At 36.3% G+C, this 23758-nt stretch overlaps 1 protein-coding gene across 1 annotated transcript in view; it reads left to right on the top strand.

Moving 5' to 3' along the window:
* TINAG (tubulointerstitial nephritis antigen) overlaps nucleotides 1–19883 on the top strand; it is an 83186-nt gene extending 63303 nt beyond the window's left edge. The window contains exons 10-11 of the mRNA XM_025925602.2: nucleotides 10111–10156; nucleotides 19238–19883. Coding sequence (XP_025781387.1) covers nucleotides 10111–10156; nucleotides 19238–19372 — 181 coding nt within the window. The 3' untranslated portion in view covers nucleotides 19373–19883. The remainder of the gene's footprint in view (nucleotides 1–10110; nucleotides 10157–19237) is intronic.
* The last annotated feature ends 3875 nt before the right edge of the window (nucleotides 19884–23758 follow it).

A 23758-nucleotide genomic window follows, 5' to 3' on the forward strand; every position in this document is an offset into this window, starting at 1 on the left:
ACTTGGGGAACACAAGTAGGTGAATAAGGATGAGATGGGAAGGAGAAATGTGATTGTAAGAGCAAATGATTAATTTCTTTGGTAAATGTGATAAAAGTGTCATGGCCTTAGATAATATGATTGTTTTTGTACCAGGAAGGCCATATAAGTAGTAGGAGTTTGGTCACAGACTCTTTAACTCTACTGGATTGTGTAAAATCAGCATGCTTGGAAAGAATAATTTCTTTGTTGGTAAACATGAAGGAAAGACAGTACATAAACAAATGGTTCCATTGAGGGAAATGATTATAGGCAATTTATTAGATTTATGAAGAACTGGAGCAATGGGTTATGCCAAGGCTGAGAATGGCTTTTAGTAATCGGGAAAGTATACTTTACCTTCTTGGTGAATGAGTGTTATTGTCTGCGGATACTTCGAGCTTGGGGGGCCTATGTGATGGCATTTTACTAGCCCCCAGTAGAGTGCTTCCTTCTAAATTTAGCTTCAATTCTTTTTTGTGATTTTGTTTTATAAACTAATACCTTCTTTGGTAGGTGTTCCCCTCAAAATTTCAAATGTGACAGAATTTACGTGGAGGTTAAGTAAAATAAATGTTTATGGATTTCTAGAGATGTGTGGTGGGGGAGGGGATATCAGGAATAGGAAGTACAGCGGCTTCTGACTTCTTTCTGTCAGCTGGAGTATGGAACAGTTGTTCCTTGAAACAGAGAGCACTTTCAGGGTAATCACTGTAATTTTTAGAAAGCAAATTATTAAACGCTTACCTCTTCAGAATCTAGGATCAAGATTTTATCCTGTGTTCCAGGAATATGATACATATGACAATTCTGATGAATGAATGGATTGGCAGGTTTTGTTAAAAGGCATGTGTTGCTATGGCAATTTACAATGTCTTCTCTAAACAGAAACATGTAGGATATAACAGACTACTTTAGTAAGACTAAAAAGAAAGTCAGGCCAAGTCTACATTACAATAAAAAGGGAAAGGTTGCAGAAATATAAATTTAAATATAAATTTCTGAATAGATACTACTTGTGATATTAAGTGACAGCTTTGATGATTTATTTTGAGCCTCAAATGAATGCAGTAAATATTATTTTCCAGCCCCATTATTGTTATGATTATATTCATTAAATTTCAGGATACAAGTGAGATGGTTGTGTATGATGAACGCAACATTGACTGGAATATTGTTATAATGGCCAAACTGTTCTTTGTGCCTTCAACCCTATACTTTTCCATTTTAATCTGTCTTTATTCACCATCACGAGTTTTACCTTTTTATGGTGGTTTACAATCCTCCTCCTTCCAAACCTTTCGTGATACCTCTTTGAATGCGCACAGAGTAGCTCTAGGCGTTATTTCATGCTCTTTTCTCAGGCCTGTCCTCCTTTTCTCTTGGCATTACCTACACGCTATTCAAGGCCTGTATGCCTTCTCTCATTTCAACTATAAATGATTCCACCCATTTCTGTCTTTTGCTAGTTCTGTTGTTTACTGCTTGTGTTATTAGTTGTGCTTGTACCAATTTATTCACTTACCGTATAGTTTGAAATGTTACTTAACCTCTTTGAGCCTTAGTTACTTTACCTATGAAGCAAAGAAATTGGAGTGGAGGGGCACCTGGATGGCTCAGTTGGTGAAGTGTCTAACTCTTGATTTCGGCTCAGGTCATGATCTCTGGTTTGTGGGATTGAGCCCCATGCCCAGCTCCACACTGACAGCAGGGAGCCTGCTTGCGATTCTCTCTCTCTCCCTCTCTCTCTGCCTCTCTCTCTCTCTCTCTCTCTCTCTCTCCCTCTCTCTCTCTCTCAAATTAAATGCATAAAGTTAAAAAAAAAAGAAATTGGAGGAGAGTCAGATTAATTCTTTGTGCCTTTTGGTCTTGACAACTCAACTCTGCCATTAGCTCACAGAGATAATATGTAAATAAATGAGCTTTATTTTTCCCATAAAACTTTATTTATGAAACAGGCAGTGGGTCAAATTTAGCTTGGGTCATAGCCTGGATTATACTATAATCTCCAAGTCTCCTTAAGTGCTGAGATTTTATGAGAAGATCAACCATTTCTATTCCTAACATCAAAGGACTGAAGTTTTCCCTAGAAGTATATCTTCATAAGATACTACCCTAGTTAATTGTCATTGTTGATGATGGATAGTTTTGATCTTGTACTCTCTCTCCTAAGTACATTTCACATGATTGTGAACATCTTTACCTGTATTCTGTCAATATATTATATACAGGGCTTTCGTTATTTTAGTACCCCAGCAGACCATTATGACCAGAGCATATCTGGGCACAACTGTGTTATTTTCTTCTGTACTCCTTTTTATAGGTCAAATTATGTGTGGTATTATACTTGCAATATTTTCGCTTCCTGAAATAACAGAATAGGATAGGATAAGCAATATAGCAGCAACTCAGTAAATAGTATTGGTAAAATGATTAATTAATATTAGGAATACACAATCATCTCTGACATTTTCATGCAAAAAATATTTGATTTTTCACAAATCTCCATCTGCTTCTCCAAACTATGACAAAATTGGTAGTCCCTTGGCAGAACATATCAATAAAAGTATCTGGTCTTAGATGGAGTAAACCTGACTTGATTTAATTTTGCTTCAGTGGAAAATGAAGGGAGATGGGGAATGCCCTCAACTGATTTTGCTTTCCCGTACAATCTATTTTGTTTCATCTTTGAGCTAGCATTAATTAGTACCCCCTAAAGCTCTCTATCTTGTTCAACATTGCTATACTCACTAGGCCTGAGTATTTTTCTGAATGAAGTTACAAAGTGTCTCTGGTAGAACATTCATAAGGCAACAAAAGTCTGCTTATCTTTGCCTCATTCTTACTGTACTAATCTTCCAAATGTTTGTGTAAAGGGAGCTGAGAGTCTATCTATCTACAACCTTACCTTTAAAAACAAAATTCTATATCCAGAGTAGTCATATCATTGTTACTGGTTTGAGGCTCATCTGGTGGTTTTTTTATACTTATATCCTATCTGACTTTCATTTCCTTAATAAGAAGGGTTCCATATCAGGCTCTCTTATATATTTGTTCCCTGTTTTCCTCCTAAATTTCCTGTTCTAGTAGGATGTACTGCATAAGATTTCTTTACACATTCACTGTCCAAAACTTTCTTTTTTATCTGTGTGGATCTATCATCACTAATACAGAATTGGTCTGCCCAGAAAACATGAATTTGAATTCCTATTGTCAGTCTACTGGGCCCAGAATAGACTGGGCTGGGATCCCAGAAGTGGTAAATTGTTGGATGCATTGCAACATTTCGGTCTAGATGATTCTGCTACAGTGTATTACACCTACCATCAATATAAAATAAAACTTTTTTTTTTCCTTGTAACTCCAGATTCTTAGATGAATGTTGGATCTGCTTTAAAAAACTTGATTCTTGAACAGAGGTGATCTTGACATGTGAGTTAAGAGATAATATTCTCAGAGAAGAATTCCACAATCTTTAGAAAGGTTCTTTCACAATTTCTTTATATAATAAGCTTTCCTTGGTTCTTACAGTATTTTACCTGTCAGAAACCCTGAAAAGTCATGAATTTAAAGGTTAATATGCAGAATCACTGTAAGTAGAGAGAACTCAAAAGTAGATGAAGCCACTCTGTAATTACAGTCTTAGGCAATGACACGTTGACCTGATCATCAGGAACACATCTCTGTGCAATGTGAAGTGCACACATAACACCACTTTGGATGCACCTGTTCATTCAACATTGAAATCCTAGAGTTAATCTCGACTCTTTCTTCTCCCTTTCTATCAATACGAACTGGCCAACAAATTCCATCACTTTTTTAAACTTTTTGTTTAAATTCCAGTTAGTTAACACACAGTGTACTATTATTTTCAGGTGTACAATTCAGTGATTCATCACTTACCTACAACACCCGGTGCTCGTCACAAGTGCCCTCCTTAATCCCCATCACCTATTTAATCTACCCTCCCCCACAACCCTGGCCCACCTCCCCATCTGTTTCTTCCCTATAGCTAAGAGTCTTGGTTTGTTTCTCTATTTTTTACCCCTAGGTTCGTTTGTTTTGTTTCCTCAATTCCACATATGAGTGAAACCCTATGGTATTTGTCTTTCTCTGACTGACTTGTTTCACTTAGCATAATACTATCCACCACTTTTATCTCCAAAATAGCTCTTGAATATGTGTCCTCCTGTTCATTCAATTCACTTCAATTCACTTGCTGCCAGTGTAGTTCAATTCACTTGCTCAACAAATATATATTTAGGGTTGACTCTGAATGTCAGTCACTGTTCTAGGTGTTGGAGATACAGGTGTTAAAAGAATGAACAATATTTCATTTATGGGTCTTACATTCTCATTCAGAATTTCATTATGTCTTGCATTAATGACCAACATTCATCTAATGCTACCTTCCTTCCTCTGGAATCTATCTCCCATGCTAACACCACCGTTGTCTCTCTGAAAAACTATCTGGATAATGTCATTACCATATTAGAACGACTCTTGGCCCCAACTTTATAAATGCTAAGGTTGGTGGTTATGAGTTCTCATGATGGCCTGAGCTAAATGTGCTTTCCTAACTTGATTTCCTGCTGCTCCCTTCACTGTTCTCCAGTCCCACAGGACTAAGTGCTGCTCTTAGAATAGGCTAAGATGAAGTTTTACTGGCTCTTGGTTGACTTTGCACTTACTGTGCCTAAAACTCTACACTTCCTTTTGTACCTCAAGAATTTCTACTCAGTTCTGTGAAGGGAGCTGTCTTTGCCTTCTGCAGACAGCTAATTTCTATGTCTGCAACCAATAGAAAAATAAAAATAAAACGTGCTTTTATAAAAGCAGCAGTTATGGATTCAAATGAATTTTGGGTTCAAATTGTTTTCTACTTATGTTTCATTTGTCTCTCATTAGATATATTTCTCATTCCGTACTGGAAGCCAATAGGTCTCAGACATCCTCAGGGAACGTGGTATGAGAGCAGCCCGGATTTTTTCAAAACAAGCATTTTCCCAGGTGTCACGCAATTTTTAGAGAAAAGAAGTATCAATGGGTCTTAAATAATTGAAACAATCACTCTCATTAGATTGTCAGCTTCTTGAAGGCAACAGATATATCTTCTTTGTACTACACAATAGTTTGCTGAATAAAGGCAGAAATAAGTGCATGAAGTACACAAGACACCCTGTGCTTTTTTTTTTTTTTGAAAGAGATATTTATGGGAATATACATATTACTTTAAGAAATTTGTACCTTCGGCTCTCTTAGTTACCATATCCAATATGGCCACCACTGAATGTATGGCCCTCAAACCAAAAAATCAACCCAAACCAAGGGACAAACAACAACAGCAACAACAGCAACAGCAACAGCAACACTATGATTTAAAATCCTATTCAAAGTAGTTATAGTAGTTATTCAGATCCAATAATTTTAGTATCTAGAAATAGCTTAAAATATGGTTTTCAGAAAAATGTAGTATTGATTAGCACAGTTATCTGAAAAGAACAAAATCCTTGTTAAAGAGAACATGTATAATGAAATTCATAACATTAGTACCTGAGCGATACAAAATTTTACATCATTCTTTGATGGGTTTTAAGTTTCACTCCACAGAATTTATGGTCTCTCTAGAAAGACTCTTGATATTAGGCAAAAAGTAGTATTTCCAGAGCTCTCTAAAAGTGGGCAAATAAGATGAATACAACAGGAAGAGCTTAAATGATCACATGCTTGAAGTGAGACATGTAAACATAGACTCACCATCCATTCTCAGGCGTCCTCAACAAATGCAGTACAATAGTTGCCCAGATTTTTCTCAATAGTAGCATTTTTCCAGATGTCACTAAAGTTTGTGAGAAAAGAAGTATTAATGGGTCTCAAATAATTGGAACAATTTAACTTAATGGGGTAGAAAAATGCAGAAGAACAATCTAAAGTTCATGTGAAGTAGAGATTTTTGAAGAAAAGCTACTATCAAGATCTTTGAAACTTGTGACCCTATTGTATAATTTGTTTTAAATTAGCAGGGTTAAGGAAACATTCTCAACAGATTAAGGTTATGGTCCTGGTCTAACTAAAATGTTTATGAATAGTCCTTAAAATGAAATTGTATAACTGAATAAAGAAGAGTATAAATAATTCAGAGTCTGTATGAATGTAATGAAGACCCTTATGTCTTCAAAGATAGCCATTGGTTTACAAGAGGATATCTGTGAAAATAAATACTATTTCTAGAAATTTCAGCCTACTGGTATAATGGCAAGCCAAAGTCTAGTACCACAATTCAGAAATATAACTGTAACTATATACATATACATATATACAGAGAGAAAGAAAGAGAGAGAGGGAGGGAGGGAGAGAGAGAGAGAGAGAGAGAGAGAGAGAGAGAGAGAGAGAGATGCCCTTCATAGACCAAGAAGAGAGGAACTCTCTCCTATAAATTAACAATATAAGTAGTCTTCTTGCTTTGTACCAATTAACCTTTATTTTTGTTTGGGTAAAGGTTTTAATTACATGAATTTGCTATGATAGCAGTGGGAATTCTCCTAGGGCAAAGTGATCTTTCCCAGCCTTTCAGAGGCCATGAGATATTTAGAAAACAACCCATAGGTGTATTTCTCTGTAATACCCCACTGCGACTTTATGGGTTGATTACCATCTTAGAAACTGTGTAAAAAAGATACAGGCAAGAAAAGATAACTGAAATTTGCAGTGCAAACATTAGACCCGATGATGGATGGACCTTGCTTGTCACTTGACATAGAGGCTGTAACATAGGGAACTGTACAATAGCTTCCTTGGTGAGGTGTGATATTTTCTCTTTATCTGAATTTTGCATAATGGTTAGTATCTTTTGTATATAATTTCCTTTCACAAGCATCCTAGTTTCTGAAACTCTGAAAGTCAGCGGCCTTCCTTTCTTCTTCCTCTCTCACCTCTATTTCAAGACTTCATTTTCTTCTCTGTCCATTTTGAGACTGTTTGTAATACTCTGAATGTTGGCATTCTCTCTGAGCTACAAAAGTATTTCAACTAATGCCTGTAAAGTTGTAACAAGCAGTAGTGTTTCCTGAGGCGTATAGCAACCCTAAGACATTGATAGATTTGCAAAACAAGAATTATTGCTATTATATCATTGAAAATATTATTTAGATAATCTCAACAAAATGTAGGGAATGTATGAAAAACATGAGCCATTGAACAAAAGTTGAAATAGTCATTTGTATTTCTTAGACGTCTCCAAACTGAGGTAGTTTAACTTGAGTTTAGCCTGGGTGGCTCAGTTAAGCCTCCGACTCCTGATTTGTTTGGTGATACTAGAATAAGACAAACAATTACATTCTTAAGTGTCTTCTCCCTTGTGAGAAAATGTTCCGTTTCCTTAAATTTAGTCTCTGATCTGTTGGTAGTGGAATTATGTGTAGTTATTATTTTGCTGAATCTTAACCCCATGGTGCAGTTGTCGATTTTCTGTCCCCAGTGTCTCAGTAGTTCTGGGAGTGCGAAGGGGCATCTGAAATGGACTAGACAACAAATGCAGTACTCATCTTAGGGCGTATTATTCTTGTGTGTCTTTTTACCTCCCTCTATCGAGGACTACTTTGTCTTCCCACGCACAATCGTCAATGCGTTGGAGCCCAAGAAGTTAGAAAGATCTTAGAAAAGGGGAAGGACACATTTGGGGTATTCCCTTCTGAGTGGTATTTAGTGTGTTTTATGCAATATGTAGGTGTAGTGCAGTAGCCGTCTCTGGTTTTTAAATTTACCTGAATCCAGTGTGAGAGCTGAGCTTGGACAGATCTGAGTGACAGAGAATTATCCTTTCAATTGTTCCTCCTGCCTTTTTTTAATGTTTCTTTATTTATTTTTGAGAGAGAGAGAGAGCGCACGTGAGGGAGGGGCAGAGAGAGAGAGAGAGGAAGACACAGAATCCAAAGCAGACGCCAGGCTCCCAGCTGTCAGTGTGGGGCTTGAACCCACGAACCATGAGATCATGACTTGAGCCCAAGTAGGACACTTAACTGACTGAGCCACCCAGATGCCCCAATTCCTACTGTTTCTTGATCACCGCTTAATTACTGGATCAAGCTTGTCCTGTCTGGATACCTCTTTTTTGCTTGGGCTTGCTTTCTTAGAAGGCTCTATCTTTCCTCAAACCAAAGTGCCCTGAACTTCTCACCATATTTGGTGGAATCTCAGGTATGGGATTCCTCTCCTGCCTGTTTTATTTTGGAGAGATACATCTTAGATGTCCTTAGATACATCTAATTTTTTCTTGTATTTTATATAAATAGCTAAAGTAACTAGTAGCCGGAGCACCTGGAAGGAAGTTTGATTGAGGTAAATGCTTTCTGAAATTGTTAGGATAGTTATGATGAATGAGTAGAAAATGGGCAACTTGAAGTTTCAGATATGACCTACTCCTTGAAGTACAGAATGACCTTTGAAGATCTGGAGGCACTTATGATTTTCACTGGTGATAGCTTTTTATACAAGAGTTACAAGGATGTAAATACAATTTTAAAACTGCAGAATAGGGGCACCTGAGTGGCTCAGTCAGTTAAGCGTCCGACTCTTGACTTTAGCTCAGGACATGATCTCATGGTTTGTGAATTCAGACCCTGCATTGGTCTCTGGGCTGACAGTGTGGAGCTTGCTTGAGATTCTGTCTTTCCCTCTCTCTCTGCCCCTCTCCTGCTTGTTCTCTATCTCTCTCTTAAAATAATTAAAAAATTTAAAAAATTAATTTAAAAAAACCCTGCAAAATGTTTTTCAGAATTAAACTAGCTTGAACTTACACATTAAACTGCCCAGAATATTTGAAACCTTAAACTATTCCAGTCTACTATCCCTGTGTGTAGCAGAAAACCAAGAGAGAGATGGGGACCAGGGCAATGACCACTCCTAGCCTCGATCGGAAAAAAAATGAAGAAAAGTTGTTCTTCAGTGTTATCCCAACTTCCACATCATTTTTTTCCCCTCCTTTTTTTGTGTCAAATGATCTGAATGCATTAATGTATTTTCTTGAATGCCATGATCTCCACCATAAACCTGCCTTCTTAAGGCAATACCTCTGTGCTATGGTGCCATCATTTTATTCTGTACCCTATTAAAAACAGCTTTCTGGGAAATGGACATGTTGAAAATATTTGAATGGATGTGTATCTCTTCCAGATATAGGATACAGGGATTTAACTTTAAGGAACTCTGATGTTGAGATCTGGACTACTAGAGATGGACTGGCAGGGCTGTATGCAGGCAGAATTGTCGTCTCCCAATCCATCACAGCACATGAACGTGGTAGTCCACATGTTTCCTCCACATAACACTGTTGCTGTTCAGGACATGCTGCAGTTGGGGACTGTATATTTATTAGAGAGAAACATTCATTAGAGAGAAATATAACATGAAGAAGAACATGGGATTTGGAGCCTGTGCTTAACACCTCCCACTTTGTGATATCAGACAAGTCTTGTTATGTCATTAGTAGACAGAACATGTTACTAACATCTCCATCACTGGATTTAGTCAAGAGAAAACATGAGATATTTGGGAAGTTTGGATTCTTTTTGGGTTGTTACATGCCACACTGAAAATGGACCAGTACTAGGAGTAAAACATTGGCTTTCCATACATACATGTGTGAACAGAAAGTCCACATTAGGTACCCACCCATTTTATAAAATAATACACACATATACATATTTCATGAAAAATTCTTTTATTTAGGACATTCATCTGTATTTATATTATGCTTGTTGGCAGTCTTGGAGATTTTTAGTTTATGCCATTTAGAGTAGAGTTTCAGGGAGCTAGATGTGAAGGGGAGACATCTTTAAATACTTTAAAAACCTCCATGCCCCAGTTGTCCTACAGTTTATTTTCTTTGACAAATGAGTACGATTTTAAGCCATTTGGACATAGAGGAGTATATTGTGAGCAAGTAAATAAGGTTATGGTAAAAATGAAAACTATGCAGGCACATTTTTGTAGGACAATGATGGCACTTCCATAGTAAAACAAGGTGGAAACATTTTATCAAAATGCAAATCAAACATTTTTAACCATGTCAATATTTTTTATTATTATCTGTAGGTGGGGCACACTGAAAGGGGCACAAGGACGGAAAGAAAAATTCTGGGTAGGTACCTCTTTCCAACTGCATTTCTACTGTGATGTGCCTATTTTAGAATCATCTGTGTTTCTACCTCCTGGTTTGTGTTATTTAGTCACTCTAAGTTACAGTGATACTGTTTGTAATAATGGTATTTTCTCCAGCAGAAAATTCTTTATAATCATTTGTATTAAAGTAACAGTTTTCCTCAGTTCCTCTTATTTCACATTATAGAAGAAGAAAAAGTGTTTTTTTCTTCAAAGCAAGAATCAACAGGAAAACATTTTGTTTTGTTATCATCCATGTTAAAGTAATGGCTAGACTTCTATCATATGTCAGTTTTGTGTTCTCACATTATTTTTGCTATGGATGGTGCCTTTGTAATGTTAGTATCAATATTAGGTATTGATATAGAGTATACATATTTCCCATAGTGGTAAAGTGCTGTATTTTTGCTTTTGCCAATTATAACAAATACATGTTCCTTCACTGAGAAAGAAACAATGTCTAGTATAAAAGTTAATAGAAGGTTACACATAAGAAACATTTTAAAGAGGACTGGAACATATTATCTCAAATATCCGATTAATTACAATGAACTTTGATGAATTATTCCAGGTCCTTATATTATATGCATTTTAATTTTAATTTCTGCAAAAAGGCAGAAATAGAATGAATAGGTAATGGTAATTATTATGAAATTCGAATTTGAATATATACAGTAGAGGGCATATTATAACTTATAGACCTAAATATTAGGAGTGATAGTCATCAGAGTGACTCATATGTGGTCACCTCTTATATTTGTCTTGTTGACAAATGGAAGTATTTTGCTTTTAAGTAAAATGATGCTTCTTTGTATTTAAACTGAGATTTCTTGGAGCACCTGGGTGGCTCAGTCAGTTAAGCATCTGACTCTTGATTTCAGTTCAGGTCATGATCTCATGATTGGTGAGTTTGAACCCTGCATTGGGCTTTGTACTGACAGTGTGGAGCCTGTGTGGGATTCTCTCTTCCTCTCTCTCTCTCTCTCTCTCTGCCCCTCCCCTGCTCTCGCTCACATGCTCTCTGTCTCAAAATAAATAAACTTAAAATAACCTTAACTTTCTTAAATATCATTATCTTCATGAAAATAAAGTTTGCAGTAGCCAATAATTAACATTAATGCTACATAGCTAAAATTCATAATTTGTGAAAGGGGATATGTTGTTTGAATGCCTACAATTAAGCTTCTATATAGGATTACTACTAAATGAGTTTAAACAGTTATTCAGTATCATAATATCAGTATCATAATAATATAATATTTACAGGCAAAAACAAATAATTTGGTTAATGTATTGAATTCACAACAGTTTTTAGCATTTAGCACCTGATACACCTGATAGCTATTTGTGGAGTGAATATGAATGAAAGTGCAAACAAACAAACAAACAAACAAACAACTTTCTGTGACCCTCTCACCTTCATTGAATTGAATATTTTCTCCACCTAACTGTATCCTCATCTTGTACCAGAGTGACTGGTACATAATGGGTATCTACGCAATGCTTGTTGCTTGACTGAATGAATAACATTGATCTATGCAATCAGGAAAAATTAGTCAGGTCACTAAAATAGTTTTCATTTTACATAAAAATTAATATTTGGGTTAATTAAAATATGAAATTCTTATTTAGTACTACTGTTTTGCAAGAATTATGAAGGGTCTGAGATGTTATCCTACTTGAATTAAGAAACATGGGTCAGAAGAAAAGAGTACTTTACTGATGCTTACATCCAGATCAGTAGCCAGATGTCACCACATAAGTCCTCACACTTCAGTCTGGCAGTCATAAGAGGCAACAATGTTTTTCCATACAAGTAGCAGCTGATACCTCATAAATGAGGGACAGACAACAATGGATTTTCTCCATTTATATAGTAGAGACAGGCAACCTCCTCCTTTCCTGCAAGGAACAAAAAAAAATATTCTATTAAAATGGGATGGAAAGGGCCCTATGTTCTTACCCTTTCCCTTAGGAATATAAATATGTCTTTGCAAGGATCAGATAAATACAGATAATGTCTCCAAATGCTGAACTTCATCCTTTTTTAACATGTAAAAACCAAGAGAGATAATGTTCCAGTACCCCTGGCACCATGGGGCTTAATTTAAGACCTTGTCTGGTCTCTGACTCTTTGGCCCTCTTGGGGAGATAAGAGAAGTTTTATTACCCTTTTGGATCAGATCAATTAACTAGACAAATGGCTACAGATCTAATTCTCATTGAATGTGAAGATAAAATATTTCTGACAGAAGTGAAAGCAAATATTCTGTGTCTCTATATCATATACACCCTTTGTGCACCAGTAGATTAGAGGGTTTTTTTTGCAAGAGCACTGAGAAGTTCAGAAAAGTTTTATTGCCCCACAATTATATATGAACATTTTAAAATATTTACATGTAGGCCTATGATATAGTAAATTAAAAATTTAAAAAGTAGACGACTTCCACTACTGAGTAAAATTTAATACATAACAATAAGCCATATATACCACTAAATAAATTGAAAATAGTATCAGAATTAATTTTCCAAACCATATTTTTATTTTATTTTTATTTTTTTAAATATATGAAATTTATTGTCAAATTGGTTTCCATACAATACCCAGTGCTCATCCCAACAGGTGCCCTCCTCAATACCCATCACCCACCCTCTCCTCCCTCCCACCCCCCATCAGCCCTCAGTTTGTTCTCATTTTTTAAGAGTCTCTTATGCTTTGGCTCTCTCCCACTCTAACCTCTTTTTTTTTTCTTTCCCCTCCCCTATGGGTTCCTGTTAAGTTTCTCAGGATCCACATAAGAGTGAAAACATAGAGAAAGACAGATACCAAACCATATTTTTATAGAAATGAGAGAGCTGAATATGGGGATGATTTTCCATACTGTGAACATTCGGTAGGTCTGGGTTTAAGCTGAAGGTTACATTTCAAATAAGGAGAGAGAGAGAGAGAGAGAGAGAGAGAGAGACCTCTGGGAGATAGAAAATCCAGCTGAATTAGAATTTAGATGAACCCCAAACATAAAGCCATCTCTTTCCATGGAATATTTAATAAGTTGCTAGAACAGTGTGAGTAGCTAAGGAGGGGAATGAGAAGGCAGTGTGAAATCTGCAGCCTTGAAGATATTGTAGTAGGAGTCCCACTGGAAGAGAGCCTGAAACACACACATCATAGGCATAAACCCCAAATATAGGAAGAAAACCAGGAGTGGAATGAGTTTAACAAAAGCTTATCTCCATCACTGACCTGACTCAGTTTCTGCACAAATTGAGGTGATTAATTCCTCACCATATCTCTTCAGGAGAAGAAAGGGCTAAACTTCTTAGGAAAATAATACCCAGGTCAATCTATAATTATTAGGACAACATGTCCAGCTTACATTTAAAAATTCTGAAATATGTTAAGGAGAAAAATGTGACCAATAGCTAAGGGGAAAAACTATCAATAGATAATACTTGAGATGTTGGCTTTAAAAGAGCCATTGTAAAAATCATTTTAAAAATATGGATGAAAGATGGAGACTTAAAAAAATTAATATTCATTTTTTGAGAGACAGAAAGATGGAGTGTGAGCAGTGGAGGGGTGGAGATAGAGGGAGACACAGAATCCAAAGAAGGCTCCAGTCTCCAAGCTGTCAGTGCAGAGCCCAACATGGGGCCCAAACTCACAAACCACAAGATCATAACCTGAGTTGAAGTCAGCTGCTTAACTGATTGAGCTATGCAGGTGCCCCATGAAAGATGGAGACTTTTAACAAAGGACTTAAATATATATATATATATATATATATATATATATATATATATATATGAATTATTGAATTTGTGAGTGCAATGTTTGAAATTAGAACTTGCTGGATGGGTTAAATGGCAAACAGAATTAGTGATCTTAAATAAAAGTCAATGAAATTTGTAGTACACAGAGAAAAACAATGAAAGAACGAAATACAGAACAATGTGAATACAAAGGGTAGGACACAATCAACAGTTTAACAGACATGTAATTGTATTCTCAGAAGGATTAAGAGAGAGAGAGAAAGAGAGAGAGGGAGAGAATGAGTCAGAATCAATATTTATTTATTTATTTAAAATTTTTTAATGTTTATTTATTTTTGAGACAGAGAGAGAGAGCGTGAACGGGGGAGGGTCAGAGAGGGAGGGAGATATAGAATCGGAAACAAGCTCCAGGCTCTGAGCTGTCAGCACAGAGCCCAATGCGGGGCTCGAACTCACGGACCGCGAGATCATGACCTGAGCTGAAGTCGGACTCTTAACCGACTGAGCCACCCAGGCGCCCCGATATTTAAAAACTTAATAGCCAATAGTTTTCCAAAACTGAAGGACATGAACCCAAAAATTCAGAGAGCTCAATAAACTCCAGGAAGGAGAAATAAAAAAAAACAAAAAACAAAAAAACTATGCCCAGGCATTTAATAATAAAACAATTGAAAGTAAATGATAAAAAGGAAAATTTAAAAATGGTAGAGCTTTTTAATGATAGGTTAACCTCAGAAAAAATAGCTTAACTGATGGCTGGCTGGGGAAAGGCTATCTTTAATAAATGATGTTGAGAAAAGTGTATTCACAAGCAAAAGAATGAAAGTGGACCCCTTTTTCCACACCATTTACAAAAATTAACACAAAATGGGTTAAACATTTAAGTGTAAGACCTGAAACTGTGAAGACAACAGGGAATCACTCCTTAACATTGATCTTTGCAATGACTTCCAGGATAGGACACCAAAAGCACAAGTGGCAAAAACAAAAATAAACAAGTGGGTTACATCAAACTAGAAAGCTTCCACACAGCAAGACAAAAACAAAACCAAAAGTAACAATAAAAGTCAACCTGGAATGGAGAAATTACTTGTAAATTATGTATTTGACAAGGGGTTGATATCCAAAATATTTAAGGAACTCATACAATTCAGTAGCAAGAAAACAAATAATGAGATTAAAAACAAGCAAAGAATCTGAATACGCTTAGTTTCAAAGAAGATATAAAAATGGCCAACAGGTACATGAAATGTGCTCAATAGCACTAGTCATTATGGAACTGTAAACCAAAACTACCATCAAATATCACTTCACACCATCAGAATGGCTAAAATCAACAACACAAGAAACAACAAATGTTAGTGAGGATGTGGAGAAACGGGAACCCTCTTGCACTGTTTGTTGGGAATTCAAACTGGTGCAGCTACTCGGGAAAACAGTATGGAGACTTCTCAAAAGTTAAAAATAGAACTACCCTGTGATCCAGCAAGTACACTACTAGGTATTTACCTAAAGAATACAAAAATACTAATTCAAAGGGATACATGAACCCCAATGTTTATAGCAGCATTATCTACAATAGCCAAATTATGGAAACAGCCCAGTGTCCATCAATAAATAGATTAAAAAAATGTGCTATATATGTGTAATGGAATATTAACCATGAAAAAAAGAATGAATTCTTGCCATTTGCTTTATAGCTAGAGAGTATTATGATAAGGAAAAAGTCAGCCAGAGAAAGACAAATACCAAATCATTTTACTCATGTGTAGAATTTAAAAAACAAAACAAATGAGCAAAGGGGAAAAAGGGAGGGAGCAAACTAAGAAACAGACTCTTAACTATAGAGAACAAACTGATAGTTATCAGAGGGGAGGTGGATGGGGTGATGGGAAAATAGGTGATGGGGATGAAGGAGTGCACTTGTGATGAGCACCAGGTGTTGTATCAAAGTGTTGAATCACTATATTGTATACCTGAAACTGATATTAAATTGTATGTTAACTAACTGGAATTTAAATGCAAACATTTAAAAAATTAACACCAAATCCTTCTCAAACTTTTTCAAAAATTTGAAGAGGAGGGAACCCTCTGCAACTTTTTTTACAAGGCCAGCATTACCCTGATACCAAAGCCAGAAAAGGTCACTACAAGAAAATAAAATATCCCTGATGAATAAAGATTCAAAAATCCCCTCCCTCCCCAAAATAGTAGTAGCAAACTGAATTCAACAGTACATTAAAGTGATCATAATTGTGAACAAAAGGATTCATGCCTGGGGTGTAAGTATGGTTCGGCATAAGCAAATCAATAAGTGTGATACATTACATTAATAAAATGAAAGATAAAATTATATGATCATCCCAATAGATATAGACAAAGCATTTTACAAAATTCACATTCTTTACTGATTAAAAAATCTCAAAAATTGGGTTTAGAAGGAATATACCTCAACATAATAAAGGCCATATGTGATAAACACAGAGTAAATATCATATTCAATAGTGAAAGATTGAAAGCATTCACCCTATGATCAGGAACAAAACAAATATGTCCACTCTTATCCTATTCAAGATAGTACTGGAAGTCCTAGAAAGAGCAATTTGACAAGAGAAAGAAACAAAAGGCATCCAAATCAGAATAGAAGAAATAAACTGTCTCTCTTTGCAGATGATATGATCATATATATATAAAATCCTAAAGACTCCATCAAAAAAACTATTAGAACTAATAAATCAACAAAGTGGCAGGATACAAAATCAACATACAAAAATCAGTTGTATTTTTATATACTAATGGTGAACTATTCTAAAAAATGTTTCATTTATGATAAAATTAAAAATATGTATACTTAGTATGCATTTAACCAAGGATGTGAAAGATCTGTATAAAAAAAATTATAAGAAATTGATAAAAGAACTTAAAGAAGACACAAATAATGAAATGATATCCCATGTTCATGGATCAAAAGAATTAATATTGTTAAAATGTCCATACTACCCAAAACCATCTATAAATTCAATGCCATCCCTATCAAATTTCCAATGAAAATTTTCACAAAAATGAAAAATATCCTAAAAGTTGTTTGGAGCCACAAGAGACTCTGAACTGCCAAAGTAATCCTGAGAAAGATTACTGGAGGCATCACAAATTTTGATTTCAAATTTTACTTCAAAATTTTAATAGTCAAAACAGTACATTACTGGCATAAGAATAGACACACGGACCAATAGAACAAGATCAAGAGCCCAGGAAAAAACCCACTTACATATAATCAACTAATATTCAACAAAAAGACCAAGAAGAGGCAATGGAGAAAGGATAGTCTTTTCAATAACTGGTATTGAGAAAGGTGTTTAACCATATGCAGAAGAATGGAATTGAAACCCTATTGTACTGCACTCATAAAAATGAACACTAAAATGGATGAAAGACTTAAATGTAAGACTAGAAATTACAAAGATACAGGAAGAAAACACAGGGGAAAATCTCCTTGATGTTGATCCTTGCAAAGATTGTTTGGATATGACACCAAAGATGCAAAGATAAAAGCAAAAATCAACAAGTGGAACAAGGGCTTCTGCCTAGCAAAACAGTAAGTAAACTAAAAAGGCAACCAATGGGAGGAAACATTTGCAAACCATCTATCTGATATGGGGTTACTATCCAAAATATATTTATAGGAACTCATGCAACTTAATAGCAAAAACCACACATAATCCAACTAAAAATGGGCAAAAGACGTGAATAGACAATTTCTCCCTGAAATAATACAAATGGCCAATAGATAGGTTAAAATGTATTCAATATCATCAGTCATCAGGGAAATGAAAATTAAAACCACAATGAAATGTTACTTCGCACCTGTTAGAATAACTAATATCAAAAAGACAGGAGAAAACAAGTGTTAGTGAGGATGTGGGGAAAAAGGGACACTCATGCACTGTTGATGGGAATGGAAATTGGTGTGGCCACTGTGGAAAACAATTTGGAGTTCCCTCAGAAAATTAAAAAATAGAATTACCATATGATCCAGTAATCCCACTTTTGGGAATATATCCTTCAGGGCTTTTTCTGCTACATTTACTTATGGTCAACTAACTCCCTTCCAGTCTTCAGGTTAATCGTTATATACTCCATTAATGTTTTTCACCCCCTACCCCAAACACTTATTCAGGCAAGCTCTAAACCCCAGGAGACATTCTGGACCTAGTCTAACTTTTTAGTTAATCTCATATTTTAAAATAAAAAATAAAAGTAGAAAGAAAATGTTTAATTCTTGTTGAATTTACTTCCTGAATATTTCTCAAATACTTTCTCTATTTCTCTTCCTAGTCCTCCTGCCCCTGTCAAGACATCAGACTTACTGGCTAGTTTACTAGCTAGTCTCCCTGCCTCTTGTGTTTACCCTCTTAAATCCATCCTTCTCATATCACATGGAGTAATATCATCAAAATATAAATGTGTCCACCTTGCTCTCCTACTGGAAGCACCTTAAGACCTTGTCATCATTTTCACCATTATTTTCTCAGTATGTATTTCCTTAACTCCCTTTCAGCCTCATAACCCACCAGCCTGCTTCTGTTATGATCTAATTACAATAATTTCATTGCTTCATTTCAGGGCTTCATGCTGCTCCATGCTTTGCTGTTGTTTATGCTTTTACTGTTTTCCTTTACCTGAATCTCCTTTCCTCCTGTTTTTATCTGGTTCATTTATTCCCAGGTTTTAATATGGATCACATATAGCACTTCTTCCATGATGACTTTTCTGAACCACCCAAGTAAATGAGATGCCCCTCAGCTGTCTTCAGTAGCACCCTGTGCATAGTTCTACCCGAGTACTTGGCTTATGTTGTTGTCCTTCAATAGTTTAGCTTAAGCTCCCTGAACACAGAATAAGATATTATTTATCTTTGTTCCCCTGGTGCTTAGCACGGAGCAAATCACATAGGAGACACTATAATTGCAGCTTGTCTGACATCTTTTGATATGGCATTACAAATATATGTTACCATTATACGCATGGGAACTGAGAGGTTTTATACCAATTCTAGTTATTGTGAACTTGAGTGTGCATGCATATTAAAGTAACTGATAAATAATATAACTGTTTTATTCTTATTTAGAAAATATTTAGGCTCTTAATAATTGTGATCTATAACAAGTCAAAAGCATTTAAAGCTACATGAGTTCCTTGTGTTTTTATAGTCAGGATTAAATATCCAACTATGATATTCATCTTCTCTCTCTCTCTCTCTCTCTCTCTCTCTCTCTCTTTTCTGCAGATTGCTGCCAATTCTTGGGGAAAGTCATGGGGAGAGAATGGCTATTTCAGGATTCTTCGAGGAGTAAATGAATCTGACATTGAAAAGTTGATTATCGCAGCTTGGGGCCAACTGACAAGTTCAGATGAACCATAACATATCATTAAATTTCCATAAGGCCGTGCACTTAAGTAACCCCTTAAATTGAAATTAAGCAAAGTAAGGTTCTCTGTGACAGTGGAATCTTTGTCTCTCCACATTGTTATTATAATGTGCCTATTTTCTTGTTTCACCCCAGGCTCCCTGCTTCTGCTTCCTTCATATCACTAAATATATAAAAACACTAACAGAGGGCAGCAGAGTAGCTAAATGGCTTTAAGGTTCTCTGGCTGTCTTTTTCTTTCTCTCAAGATAGTATTTTTTGACTTTGATAGTTCACAAAAGTGTAACAGTGCTTGTCTTAAAAGTTCATGGTATTCCTTTGTAGAAATGAAGTAGTTTCTGTCTTTAACAAATGAGGATTTCAGACCAAAAAAAGCAATGGAAATACCAATTTACCGTTTTCATGATTTTGTTTTCAGGCAAATAGTGCTGTCTTTATTCAAATCTTGCTGATAATTTGCCAAAAGCAATGGAAATAGATTAATTGTTTCTCTCAAAAAACTAACATTTTGTTTCTTTTCATTTGTTTTAACCTAACTTGCAATCTTAACTAAAAAGGAAAGTAACTCTCCATAGGAAATAACTATTCTTTATGGTAGTTTACTCATTATACTGTGTAATGGCCTGTGCTCTAAAGAAGATGGTGTCTGGGAGGGAAAATTCACACCTCCTCTCTTGGTTCTTTTGGCTGGTGTAATAATTAAATTAAAAAGGACAGAGCAACAGAAAAACAAATTGAATTATGTATATACAGGGGCCCCATAAGAATATGAGACTCAAACAGGGGACTGAAGCAGGCAGCTTTTATACCTCTAGACAATATAAATAAATAAATAAATGCATACATACATATATACATACATACATACGTACGTACATAAATTTCTGAAGAATTGACAAGACAAAGAAACCTAAGTTTGGGTACTAATTAGTGAAGAAACTAAACAGACCTTGTTTACATCATTTTCTCAGCCCTGAATATCCCATCCCTGGTGATCAGAATGTCTGTTTATTTCCTGGTTCAAGGAGGGTACTTTTCACATAGGAGATTAATTTGCTTTTTCAGGGGGACAGAGAGGAGTGTCATTGTACTGGCTATTCTCAAACAACTTTAATTCAAAGTAATCTGTATGTCAAAGTGGCATATTCTGAGGCAGCCTGGCCTGAACCCCATCACTGGTTAAGTAACGGGAAATCTTAGAGGCTAACAATGGAAGTAGAGTGTTAACACACACACACACACACACACACACACACACACACACACACACACAATTTTAGAAGCCAGTACACTTTGTATAAGGTCTATTTAAAATGAGTTGCAAAGCTGTATTTGGAAATATAACATATTTACCCCTGAAAACAGCAACCTGATGCCATGAGTCAGAAAGAATAAATAGACTTTTATCACAACCATTTCACAGTTCAGTACTCGAGATTCTAAAAAGTAAGCTAAATTGGCACTAATTTGCATCTAATTTTTATTTTAGTTCTCTATAGTCAGAGAAACAAAAATAGCATCCTCATAACGGTTGGGAAAGGATAAAATCTTTTAATAATTCACTGGCATCTTAAATGGCAAACTCATAAATGAAAAAGCAAAGCTGATCAGTAAGTGAGCATGGCCAATTATTATTACAACGGTGGGCTATCCGTGGTCTTCAACTTCTGGACCCTCTGTCATCTGAATTTTCATTGTGGAACTTTTCTGTGCTTTTGTGCCCAAAGGTGTCCTGATTAGATAAGCCATACGAGTTGAAAATGTAAGGAAGCCGAGCACAGAACGGTGAGTGTAGCTGCGGATTCTTTCTCCATTAATCATTGCAGCTTCATCAGAAGCAGTTCTATGCACTTAGTTCCCCCTAGATTATACCCACAGGACTGATTCCCCTTGTTAGGATTGGCCAAATTTACCCCAGTGGGCTGAGAAATAATCTGGTTTTGTCTCAGTTTGGATTCCTCTAGAAGCAGCCCCTGAGGCAAAGGTTTGAGTGCACATAATTAGAGCAGGGAAGGGAACACTGAAGAGAGTGGGTAGTGATGTAGGATCACCAAAGGCAGACAACAAAGGCTATGGTACCAAGCAGATGGTACCACAGGTAATGTGTTCTGATCTCACCCAGGTAGGATGTGTGTTGGTTGAGCACTGCTCCACAAGGCCATGAATTTCCTGGTTGGTCTGGTCTGGAAGGTTGTGCAGTTAAGAAAAAAACCGACAGGCAAAGAAAAGCAGTTCTGGTGTTGGATGTCAGGCTGATGGCCACCGAAATGGCACAGGTGAGGTGATGTGTCTCTGCCACAGGTGTTAACACATTTTAAAACATTCCTCAGATGATAAAGACTAAGGAAATAACAAATGACAATGCATTAAAATGCCAGATGACTAACCTCGCTAGTAAAAACACCTACGGGAGTGTGTTGATACAACCTTTTCCCTGTTAGGTAAATGGATAAAAGTTGTTGGAATTGATTTTCTCATTGTGGTTTGTGAGTCTAGATTATAGGCCTAGATTGTGCTGTTTTAGAATTTACCACCTTTCTGAGGATCCCAATTGATAATGAAATTAATCCCAGAGAGTTGAAGAAAAAACAAAGAAAATATCACAATAGTAAGCCCCATGGGAAGACACAAGATATGTTTTTCCAGCAGTAAGACTAAGATCTAAAGAAGAGGCCAAGACTAGTTGGGACAGAAGTACACCAGTGAGACAAGGAAAATACTATTCCTGAGGTTTGTGGCCCATTGTTGTTCTCTGAGTGATGCTTCTTCTTGTTTTTACAACTTAAAACATTTTTTTAAATATTTATTTTTGAGAGAGAGAGAGAGAGAATGTGAGTGGGGCAGGAGCAGACAGAGAGAGAGGGAGACACAGAGTCTGAAGCAGTCTCCAGGCTCTGAGCTGTCAGCACAGAGCCTGACGCGGGGCTTGAACTCACGAGCTGTGAGATCATGACCTGAGCTGAAGTTGGATGCTTAACCAACTGAACCATCCAGGGGCCCCTCATTTTTATAACTTTAAAGAGCATGTTTGTCTCGCTTTATTATCCAAAGGCCCTGAATCAACCTTCAGAAAATAGTGGTTGGCATAGTATTTCACCAATTCTTGGGACTATTTGTAGAATTGATTTGATTGATGACTGGATGGTTTCTCCTTTACTGTGGCTTTCTAGGCCCATGGGTATACCTACTTCCCTCAGCCTGGACTGAACAATGAGAAAGACCTCACGTTTGGTGCATATTTGTATATGTACCAGTCTATTTGTATATATGTAGTCTTTTTGTTTTGTGTTAAGAGTATACGAGGGAAACATTGTTCATAAAGATTACTTAACTCATCCAGAACAATATATCTCAGATTGGATAACACTGTGAGCACTACGACCTGGCTTTCTTCCTGTTCAATCAGAAGTTTGTGCCATTTACACACTTTTTGTGGGTTCCAGTTGAAACTTGCTATTGTGTATAGTGTTTCCTGGAAAGAGAGAAGATCGTTCCAATATGGCACATTGAATTAAAACTTGCTCTCTCCACCCAGTTGAATAATGCTTTTTTCTTCGGGTGTCATTAGGAAACGTACTCAAGAAAGAAGTGGGAAAGACTTTGAAGATAGAGCTCATGCCTTGTCCTGCTTTACAGTGTTTGAGTCTTATCTCATTCTATCATAAACAATGAGAAGGCTTCCCCGGGTTTTAAAATACATATTCACAAATTGTCTTAAGGCATAAAATGAAAAAAGAAGCATAAAATAGAATTAAATTTGGTATTCACCTGAAAAGAAAGGAAACTTCTCGTAAGTGTTTTTAACAGAAGGAATATAGTGAAAGGAATTGGTCACATGGGTGATGGAGGAGCAGAGAAGACAATAGAGGATGGTGAACCGGTCCAAGATGAACAACAGTGGGAAGCTGTCATCATCCCCCGAAGGAAGAAAGTGAAGCAGTGGAATCTAGGGGCTGGTTTTCTTGCTGGCAAATGGAAACATGACTGACCAGTACGATGGGAGGGGAAGTTATGAAATGGCATGGAATTGCCCGTTTGCCACCTCAGGCAGAAAGGAAGGGCGACGAACACTGAGGCATATCCCTTGCTCACACCTTCCAAACTGTCATCATTGCCTCTCACTGGCTGATGCTGCTGAAAGATAACCGATACAGGAGGTTATGAAACTAAACTAAGCTGTCAGGGCCAGATTTTACCCTTTACCAGATGCAGAAGAGAATAGAGTAAAGGCAAAGGACAGATAAGAAGATAAACACAAAAAATACATATTTGATTAGTTCCATATAGATATGGAAATTAAGATTACATAAAGAACAGTTTCCCAGTGATTGATTAGCTCATGAACTCAGTTCCTCTGTTAACGCATGTATCTTAAGTAC

This window comes from Puma concolor, chromosome B2 (assembly GCF_028749965.1).
Source record: "Puma concolor isolate L17-30 chromosome B2, mPumCon1.1.hap2, whole genome shotgun sequence".
Lineage (NCBI taxonomy): Eukaryota > Metazoa > Chordata > Mammalia > Carnivora > Felidae > Puma > Puma concolor.